General features: G+C 40.2%; 1 protein-coding gene across 6 annotated transcripts in view; it reads right to left on the bottom strand.

The window, feature by feature from the left end:
• Window positions 1-145: 145 nt before the first annotated feature.
• Window positions 146-11125, bottom strand: part of LOC145496420 (TNF receptor-associated factor 2-like) — a 52514-nt gene continuing 41534 nt past the window's right edge. For 5 of the 6 annotated variants that reach the window (XM_081476070.1, XM_081476086.1, XM_081476091.1 and 2 more), the window contains 7 exons: window positions 7239-7428; window positions 6637-6691; window positions 6363-6467; window positions 5489-5653; window positions 4917-4994; window positions 4363-4452; window positions 146-4140 (listed from right to left, as the gene is read on the bottom strand). In XM_081476070.1, coding sequence (XP_081332196.1) covers window positions 3082-4140; window positions 4363-4452; window positions 4917-4994; window positions 5489-5653; window positions 6363-6467; window positions 6637-6691; window positions 7239-7378 — 1692 coding nt within the window. In that variant the 5' untranslated portion in view covers window positions 7379-7428 and the 3' untranslated portion in view covers window positions 146-3081. Of the gene's footprint in view, window positions 4141-4362; window positions 4453-4916; window positions 4995-5488; window positions 5654-6362; window positions 6468-6636; window positions 6692-7238; window positions 7429-11125 lie in introns of those variants that run through there. The other variant, XM_081476107.1, reaches the window with a different exon arrangement.

The following is an 11125-nucleotide window of genomic DNA, read 5'->3' as shown; positions in this document are numbered from 1 at the left end:
ACGGAAGTCCAGGTTTCATCAGGTCTGATTCAGAGGGACGAATGGAAAATACACACACAAAATAAGAAAAACACACATCTGATAAAACAGCGTTCACTAGATACTACTAATCTAAAATTATTTACACGTAGCTAAAAATCTACTGAATGAAAATCTTCTAGAATATCTATCTATTCTATCTACTTAATCTAATATAAAATTATATACAGAAAAATTTTTAATTAGAATCCGTTTTTAAAATGTGTCATAAAAAAATTACAACTCTCGCAGCATTAAACATGTCATGAGCTGCAGAGACTACAGCGTTTAGGCCCCGTCCCCACTACGCCGGAGGAATTTGAAAACGGAGGTTTCATTCTGAAAACGCATCAAATGTTTTCCGGCCAGGAATTTAAAAACGCAACAATCACCGGTCATTTTGGATTTGTGTTTAAGGAGTCATCGTTGTCGAAAAACAACGTTTCCAAAATGTTTTCTGTCCACACGAAAATAACAAAGCCGGCGTTTTCAAATTCTTCCAGTTTGAAGAGCGCTTTCGTGAGGCTCCGCTTTCTTGACGGATTGGTGTGGACGGTAGGGCTAACAGAACAGTAGAAATAAAGCTGCGTTTTTATTCCTCCGGCGTTGTGTGGACGCTGCCTTAGAGTTATTTTCCAGGCCTGATAAATCAATTTTTCTAATCTTGTACATGAATGAATTAAGACTAGGTGATGTTCTAAGACCTATGCTTAGTTTTGCCCGAAGAGAGCGTTCTAAACACCTGATATGGTACAATAGATGATTAAACCAGGGTGGCGTTAAGACAACCTAGCTGCGTATGGTCGTCAAATCTTAAGACGATTATGATACCAACGCTCTGGTTACCGAAGCGTCAGTTCAATTCTCAAACCTGGGTTAGATGCAAAACTAAGTGGTAATTACAGAATGAATGCGTGAATTGAGTAAAAAGTCCTATTTTCATCGAAAATAATTCTGTACCTTTGCAATCGTCGAAAACTCCTTGTGTTCCACGATTACGTTTACAAGGCAGTTTTTCACAGTTTTCACTGGATCTGATATCGTTTCTCCTGATGGGTTGTTGTTACAGACCAGCGGCTCTATCAATGATGGAGCAGCAGCAAAAGAGAAATCGGTTTTCTCTATTAGTTCCTTCCCACCATCCCATTTTCAGTACATAGTTTTGTTTGTTTGTTTTTTTTTCCAAGAACATCAGTTGTTAAAGCGACTGATCGTCAATTTTAATGTTTTATGGGGGTAGGTCGAATTCCTTCGCCCGCTCGCTCTTTCGGTCGTCCCCGCTGACAAAGAGCCTGGAGCAGGCTAATACTTACTTTGGTCTTATTACCGTGACCACATGGAGCACGAGGCCCCACTGTAGCCTGTAATGGTATTCTTGTCTTAATTTGTTAAACGGTGGCATGTTTGCAAATTACATATACAAGAATTTTTTTTTTGCAATAACTGTAAAAATTCTCGCGCACTCATTGGCTAATTTTCATTGTCAATAAGCGGACAGACGCATGAATTTGTAATCTATGCGATGTTGACGCGACAAGCGACAGTGAGCAAGTCGCAATTTGTTATTGTAAAATACGAATTGACGTCAGTTTTTCAGGCGTCTGTCGTGTTATTGACAGCGAATTTCGTCATAACATCATCGTCGACATAACACTGACAAAGCTGTTGATCCGCGGACTGCTTTTTTTATAAAGTAGGCTGCGGATCAACAGCTACTTTGACAGTGTTATGACGAAATTCATGATCAATAACAGGACAGGCTCATGAAAAACGATAAATGATAAACATGATAAATCAAATCGAATAGACCTTTTCACGGTTACCTTTGCTCATATGCCTTTCCATAAAATCTGGCATGTATGTGAGGCAATTTCCGGCTATTTTGTAGTTTTAGCCCGAAATTGCCTCGCGTCCACGTTCGATTACATTGTAATGAAAAAGAGAAAAATTAACCGTGAAAAGTGCCATTGCCCGGGCTATCTTGCGCGGACAAGATAGGACTATCTAACAGTGGCGTGAAGAATCAATATTAAAACAAACACATCTGATCTAACGTGAACTAGCTTAGTAATGTAAAAGTGCAGCAGCTGGTAATTTTTATGTGAAACAATGAGAATGAATCAGTTATTTTCCCTCGCTAGAATCGGTGTAAAAATATGGAACGGTATTCCACTAGAACTCCGTGAGTTTAGGAAGATACCCTTCAAACGAGAATTGACTGAAGTAAATTTTCGAAAATGAGAGAAATGTTGATATGCCTATTTAAGTTGACTTAAAACGTACGCATTTCATGTTTGTCACGTGTGCATAAGGATCGGCAAATCACGCTTTTCACACTTCAGTGTCAAAGGTAATCCTCATTAGCTTTGATTACATTAATACGCTTTGCTATTGGTATAAAATTAACGTACCACTTTCTCATCCAGTCAGACGTGAAACCAAAAGTTAAACAACTCGCGACTCACATTTTCCCGCGCCTTGCGTCACCTCATGTATATGGTTCGAGTCTTAATTGGTTTACTGGATTGTCAGTATTCTCCCTGATTGGCCAGTGATTACTTTGGTTGTGGTTACTTTTCAACACTCAATTGAAAACCGCTCTTATAATCAGTTAGATAAATAGTTATTCTGATTCGACCCTAGTCACCTTTTAGTGGACGTCTGAGGACGAGTCAGATCACTTTCCTCTAGTTTGTGAACAGGCTCCGGGCGAGGGAGAAAAAATTTCGGCGAGCGAAGCAAGTCGACAAGCGCCACTCGCCATTGTCTTTTTCGCCCTGTAACCGAATCGGGAGCCTGTTCAAAGGCTAACTTTCTTTTAGAGATATTGAAACTATTGTCTGCTTCTAAAGTCGGGGGAGAAAGTATCGGTTGATGGAAAATTCTGGCTGTCGAGACCGGACTGAGCTCGCTGGCAATGTTCTTCTCAAAGGTACTAATGGCTCGCACGTATAGCGCTGTTCTTTGATAAGTAATTAAAAGCTTTACGGTATTGACCGCAAATACGAAAGTTATTCCCCCGATTCTCTAACTGCAACTTACCAGGTTGTCTTAGTTATATGTTTAGAGATCCAGAGTATCCACTATAATCTTTAGGAACATGGTGTCGTCTCGTACGTAGGCGTGATTATTCAACTCTGACAGTGGGCAAAACAAAGGGCACCCGCTTGCAATGTTTGTCTCCCGCCTGGGCCTTTGGAAAGACGAGCTGGTTGGATCGGGTCTGAACGCATCGATCACATGCTCCACATTGTCTTGATCCAACAACATCATGGTAACCTTCTGTCTGAATGGCCAGCGGAGTAACGCGTCAAACTCGCCGCGCATGACGACAAAAAACAGCGACAAGTGTGTTCCTTTGCCCATGCCGTCCCCATTCAAATACAGACGGGCGCACATTTTGTACCCTTGGCGACTGGTGTAAAAACACGGGCTATAAATAGACGTCTGGTTTCCGCTGATGGCATCATTTCTTCGGCGAGCGTAATCCGATATTTTCCAAAGCAGTGTCCCGTCGTACGTGGAAACTTGCTGCTGTCGGACATATTCCTCGATGTCTGAGAGAACAACGTTCCTGAGCGCTAAATTGTGCTCTGAAGATTCCATTCTTCTCTCAAGTCGCCTTATGCTATCCACTGCACCATCCAGCTGGCGTTTAAGTGACGATACCTCTTGTCTCAGATCGTTGAGTTCGCGCCCATTCTCGCTTATTAGGAACTCAATGTTATTATTCCCGTTTTCGGCATTCGTGAGACGTCTAGAAATCTCGTCCGTGTTATAAGAGGGTTGTAGCGAGGAGAACGTCGGCGTCACTGCTGGAAGCCTGTCACCATGGCTTGCAACTCTTCTTTCCAACCTTACCAGTCTTTCAGAATTGTCCTGAAGCTTCTGTCTCAAGTCTGTTGTCTCGCGTACAACTGCATCTATGCTTGATATAGCACTGGAAATAGACCTCTCGGAATTCCTCATCCAATGATCGCTGATACCGCCACCACATGCACCACCAGAGGCAAGCTGACTTTTCACTTGTTCCTCCAGACGTAACACAAACGCCAACAACAGATTCAAGTGGAACATCGAAGACACTTCGTTGTGTTTCGTGGCCTCCGACAGCTTCATTTTCTGTCAAGTAAATAGTGGTAAAATGTAGTCTACATAAGCTTTGATCACGATCCAGTGTTTACATGTAGGCGGTCCATTGTGACAAGCACAACTGGTCCTTTTTTCCCGACCTCTTTGTCTAAATGCTGTTAATGCTCTGATACGTCGGTGAATGGTGAACATTTCTTGAAAGAAATTAGCTCAGTTTTCATGCCTTTCAGTTTAGAATATTTTGATACAAACCTTGCTCTCACCGCAACCAATCGGTTGAAATGCGCAGCACCTCTCAACTGCTTCACAGTCACCATTGATGGGGCTAAGGTGATATTCCATCTGTCAGTGGAGCAGGAGGAATTATGAAATAATTGGATTAGAAGTGAACGTTTTCTTTATCAATGCTGGACTTGTTCATTGAAAAGTCCAAACCCAGGCAGACTTCTCAAGTGATAACACCGGGTTTTGTCCATCCCAGTAGTATTGCCTCTTGAGGACGAAATTGTGTTTTAAGATTGTCTTGGTGCATACGCGCTGCAAAACTGTAGAATTCTTTGAGAGTAAAGCGCGACTCATTTTGTTCGGTTTCTTATCAGAACAGCTAGAACAAGCAATACAAGTAGTATACGAATGCTAAATTAGGTATGATGTCTCGTTGCTGAAAATCAAAAAATCTAATCGGCTTTGTTTAATAAGGCTAAAATGGAACAATGGTTCCAGTCGCAACTGATTGTGACGTGTTCTCCGTCATGAAGTAAAAAATTCATCGCGTATCAGAAAAATAAGAATTTAAATATGGCTACCTCTCCACGTGCAATTCCTTCTTTGCCACACCCGCGGCACGTCACGAGATACATTTTACAATCCTGTGCTTGGTGAGTCTGAAAAAAGATGATAAAAAGGTACCAACGAGGGCTGTGTTCAATAAGGAATCTGTGTGTTTAGTATCTGAAATCCAGGCATATTGGATTAGCACGAATAGCAGTCAACATCAGTTCTACGAAAGGAGATCGAAGCCTGGTCTGATTATTTTTGAGGAGAAAATAATGTTCTCCGCCGTAAAGCCATCATTAGCTTGCGTCTGAGATTGCTACACGGCGCAAGACAGGGGTATTTCTGGGGTTAGGGTTTAGGGAAAGGGTATTGCTGAAGATGATCATGATAATCACAAGACCACATCAGTTCAGAGATCCACTCCTTAGTGATAGGATAAGGCTGTTTACTAGTAAAGAAGTCAAGTGTCTCGCCCAAGAACACAGCTTGTGCCACTTGATCGAGAATTCAGGACGTTACTCATTAGGCCCTAGCGTCGCCTCTGCGTCTCCATAGTGACTGTATTGAGTATTAACTTCCTGATGGAAGTCATCCAACTAACCTTAAGTACAGCTGCTGTCAAGGATTCTTTGCATAAGGGACACAGCTGCGAGCGATAGGGACATTCATGTTCCACGTGTCGCTGAAGGTCCGCTCTCTTAACTCGTTCGCGGCAGTTGTAGTTAGAACAATTCTGTCTTTCCGCAGGGCAGGACAAACGGTGCTTCTATGTGGAAAGGAAAGGCAATACGAACTCGTTCACTTCGCTCTCCTCTTTGCAATATTTTGTCTCACTGAGTGAGTGGACCAGGTGATTCTGTGAGAGCCCAATGTCGTCCATACATACATACATACATACATACATACATACATACATGCATGCATGCATACATACATACATGCATGCATACATGCATACATGCATGCATGCATACATGCATGCATGCATACATGCATGCATACATGCATACATACATGTATACATGCATGCATACATGCATACATGCATACATACATGCATACATGCATACATGCATATATACATACATACATACATGCATGCATGCATGCATACATACATACATAAACTTTATTTAAGCTCGAATTTCAGAGTAGCTTGACAAGCTAATATTTCCAGAGCCCTTGTACCCTAAGAATGCACTGTATACTAAGACCATAGCAAAGCAATTTTGCTTGGTTTCAGATGTCGTGTTTGAAGCTGTGTCACGTTCTGGTTCTTACTTTTTGGTATCTTGTTGTGCTTAGTAAGGTTGACAAGAAGTTATGGTTGTACAAGTTGTGCAGTAGCTGTGATTGTGGAAGGTCCAAATGCATAGTTTCGTGAGAGTGTGCATTAATAACTTTTGACTGAAGTGTCGTTGATCATCTTACAATAAGTACTGTTACTTCAGCTATGAAACGTTTGTTTGACTTACATCAATGTATCTCACTTCTCCTCTCCATTCGCAGCCATCGCTTGAATTGGGACATGCGACTACCAGAGAAAGTACTTCGCGTTTCATAAAGTTATCAAGAAATAGCTATAATGTGACATGGATACGTTGTTAGACATCTGTTGTAAATTAACCAAGCACGATTCTGATATGAGTTATATCGAACATTGTGTGCAAAGCTCTCAAAGTATTTTTGAAAGGAAACAAATGTAATGAAGGCCAAAAAAAACTTTGAAAGGTATTTAAATATATTTACCTCGTCTGCTGCTAGTGCAGTCTTGTCGATAAAGCAGACAAATCTTCCATCTTCCCTGTACAATGTTGGAAGAAAAGGCGAAATTTTTTTCTTTTTTTCTCTTTTGGATTATAGATCTAGAACTAGAAAGCTGAAAACTGGGGCTTTCAGAGAACGATGAGAGAGTTGGCCGATATTTAAGAGACAAAAATGAAAGCGAATTACTATCACTTTGCGACATTTTATCATCACCACTTGCAAAATAGGGTCACGCGACATTCAAGGTACGCCATGCTGCATTTAGTGGACATACCATAAAATTGTTTGGGTACAGAACGCCATTCTACTTCTTGTAAGTATCAATTATCGATTGGACAAGGTGTAATGTGGTAATTGAGTCCGTCCGTCCGTCCGTCCGTCATGCAGTCAGACCAGCCAACCAACAAACTAACAAACTAACAAGCAAACAAACAAACAAACAAACAAACAAACAAAACTGTTGCATGCAATGCTGCTAAAGTAGAAAGCGACGATCTACTCCTGCAAAACATACAAAGTGTTTCTGTTTCCAGTCCTTAATAACATAATTTAAAAATAAGGCACATTCATAATTCTGCAGTTACCTTTTGAGGTCTTGGATACAGGAGTTGCAATACACATGGCCACAGCCTGTCTGCACAGGATCTTTTAGAATGTTACCACACAGTGAACACAAATATCTTGGGTCAATTTTACTGTTCAAAGAGAGTGTGTGCCCTGCCATTGAAACAGTTATTTGCTTTGTATCTGACTAATTAAGGCGGTTGACTCCCTCTAAAAGAAAAAAAAAAACACCGAAATAATAAAAAAAGAAAGTCAGAGAAGCGAAGAGAATCAGTAAGGTCGGTCGTAATCAAAGAGTTCATGGCTGAATCACTGAGTTTGGCATATTTTAAAGAGCTCATATACGCAAAGACAAGTAAACACGCCATTAGCTATACTATAGTTATTTAAAACTGGATCATTAAATAATGCAATTGGAGAATTTTCATTGGCTTAGCCATCATGGTATATGAGCTATGATACCATGCTCTACGAATATGGTAAGCGTACGCGTGACTTTTGGCCGTTTTTATTTTTTAGTGCAGGGTGCACTATTGGGATGGTTATGGGAGCTGCCTGCCGCTAAGGAACTAAGGCCATATGCCGCTATGGCCCTATGGCGCTAAGGTGTATACTTTAATATTTGTTTAATTGATTAATTTCAATTAATTAATTGGTCTAGAGGCAAGGAAGTAGTGGGGGTAGGGTGGGAAAGGTACATGTGTACTCTACGTAAAACGCATTCCATCGCCGTCACATAGCTTTCAACATCGCAAAGCTGTATATTTGCTTCAGGTAACCCCTTGCTCTCCTTGTGGTACCATTCTCCTTAGAACAAAACTAATTTGCCCTAAACGTATGCGTAGATTAGTTAGCGTTCGTGACTTCTATATTAGGTGAAGGATACATTGCATACGGAATCACGCACAAATGTTGAGTGGTTTTCCTTATGGTAGAGCTCAACATGTAAGACGCATGCGTTCTAGCATCGTTAGTGTTATACACTATCTTTCCACGCGGTATTTTATATATCACGTCATATGACCAAGGACACCAGTTATTTTTCAGGTCGCGCCAATTGTCCCTTTTTATTGCAAAAGTGAAACGTTACTGTGGCTGCGTAGCTTTTAGAATTACACACAGGTCGGTTCAACAAATATCATCTGCTGTTTTCAATCTACAATAGTGTGCTTGTCAGGGTTCAAATGTATTGCTTCTCCTGAGCGGCTTGTTTATTTCTTGCCTTAATTGTGTCTGTAAGGGAGACCAAAAAGTTCCCAAGTTAGTGGCTTTAATACTCCGCAAATTGGAAATTTGTAACAAAAGAAACCAGGAAAGTGATCTAATGTTGCTGCAGACTCCGTGGCACCTAATGAAAGCGCAAATTAATTTAATCAGTCTTTGAGGAGACTCATTCATATCGGTCAAGTAGCGCTGTTTATCGTCAATACTTTTCATTGAAACGCTTCTCAGCCATCAATATCGTTGTGTGTTAATTTTGAATTGTTTTATTGTTAACAACAAAGGTGGCAACAGAAAAAGAAAGTGTTATTTCGTGACTATCTGATAATTAAATTAGTTCTTGTTCATCGGTAAACATTTGCATTTTTAGTAAAGCAACATCGTTTCTGTTCCGTTTCTTCATCACTACATTAGATATTTAACTTTCTTTCATTTATCTCCAAAAAAACAAGGACATCTTCCGTATGTTTTGGAGAAAACAAGGGTTTCATATTACATGCCTTTGCGAGGAAAACAACAGTATCAAGTTACAAAGTTGGCGTAAAGAGCTAAATTGTCACGTTTGCTGCTTCAGCGTATTGTTGAATTTAAAATGAACGAAAATCAACGTAAAACACCAGTAGTAATTAATTTCTGCTTTTTTTTTGGACCTTGAATGAAAATACAACCTTGAAACATACACACTGCAAAGGGGAAAAGCCGTAGCAGACTACCAAGGTAGACACAAACCGGAAGTGAACCGAGCAGGGGTGGGTAATTGTGGGACTACTGTACCAGAGCTATCAATTGCGCTCTGCACTATCTGAGATTGTCTCACTAGTTATTGACTTTTGTTTGCTATGTCTAGGGGACGTTTTTAATAAAACAATCATTCCACTCGCACTTGTTGGTTGTGAGATTATTATAGCAACTGGGCGCTATGCGCCTCGTTGGCTATCTACCATCTCATGTCCAACGCGCGCCCGTGGAATATTTGTTAAATACAGGAAACCTGTATTAAGCGGACACCCTTGGGATCCTAATTAGGGTCCGCTTATTACAGGGTGTCCGCTCAAAACAGGTTCTAATATGTTGTGCAAAAATAGTTAATTACTAGTAGTAATCAAAGATCATGAGTGCGTTCGACGTTGTCACTTTCATATTTATACCTTAAATCAGTTAACTAGCTGACTTTCAACCTCTGTCTATTGCTAAAATCAACATTTTCATGAACAACCGAGGTAGGGGGTTGTACACAGACAGATATAGTGTCAAAGTCCATGCCAGTGAAGAGGTGCCCTGTATGGACTACGATGGCCGATTTGTCGTTCAAAACGTTGCGTGACGGCGCCAGTTTCCGTAGACTCGCGAGATAGTAGGCCTTCAAAATATCATGTTTTGACTTAAACTCAGCATGAATTCAAAACGTAAACAAAAGAACAAGCTTAAACTCTGACCTGTAAGCAATTTTAAAGTTCCCATTCGATTTGCGTTCATGAAAATCTTCTCGTTTGCCCAAACTTGAACTTCGGTTTGGTTTGCACAATTTCGTAATTCAGGCTCTGCGTCTATGACAAGTTTTGTTTGTTATTTTTAATTTACTTTCAATGACCTGAGACTAAAGGGGACCAGAACAACATAATCATTTACATTCATGTAAAATAAATAAACTGTTATTCACTAAGTCGTTAATTAGCTGAACATTCTTTCTAGGTGTTTGTTTACATACCAACATTCCCTAGTTAAATGTGCGGCTTTAAAACGACATCGTTGAACAATATTAAAGGAGTCTCAGCTGAACCTTTAGAGGTAAAATGCCCTTGAAGTGTCCGCTTATTGCAGGTTTTGTACAACAAAATGGTTTAATATTGGTATCCGTATCCGCTTAACAAAGGTGTCCGCTGAATGCAGGTTTATTTTACAGTAAATGTGGGAAAAAAATTTAGGGACTTAAGCTGGTGCCCGCTTCATAGAGGGTGTCCGCTTAATATGGGGTCAGCTTAATACAGGTTTCACTGTATAGCGTAAGATGTATTTGTAGTCAATGTTGTAGTAACTCGCTTAATATTATTGATACATAAATAATAAATCATCGCAAGCGTCGCATATTGAAAATTATTTAAGCTTATGGAATGGAAAACACAATTGACATTGAAAGTGAAAATGCTGCTTCAGTATATATATAATAGGCTTGGATTTGTCTTGAAACAAAGCCAGGTTTGGTAATAATCTTAGTTCAAAGCTGTTCTTTTTAACTCTCTGGCAGGTCAAGTCTTGGAATCAACTCACAGAAGTAAATTTGTCGAATCGAATCGTTAAAGTGTTCTGCTAGGGCACGAATCTTTCAATCCCTACCTCGATAAGTTTTGTACATGCTCAGCGCGGTGATCACTTCCGCGATGAATAAAAACAGTAAAATTTTAGGTTGTAAATTGCACGTTGTATATGTAGTTGTTTAGTGATATAGGTTGTGGGAACTGACTGCTGAAGTTTAGCCGGATTGAACATTCATTTCCTGTTTAGAGGGAATTCCTGTATCTCAACCCTCATTGTTAGGGGTTGACACATTATGCTCCTAAAATCGAGCATTATGCTTTTTGGCACTGCCCCCAAAACGGACTATTATGCTCCAAATTATGCTCGACTGTAACTATTGTAATCGTAATTATGCCGCAAAATTTTTTTTCCCGGACCCCGGTGAGTCATA

Source organism: Orbicella franksi, chromosome 1, assembly GCF_964199315.1.
Source record: "Orbicella franksi chromosome 1, jaOrbFran1.1, whole genome shotgun sequence".
NCBI lineage: Eukaryota > Metazoa > Cnidaria > Anthozoa > Scleractinia > Merulinidae > Orbicella > Orbicella franksi.
The sequence above is the reverse complement of the archived record's forward strand: the minus strand, read 5'-3'. Positions and strand labels throughout refer to the sequence as shown.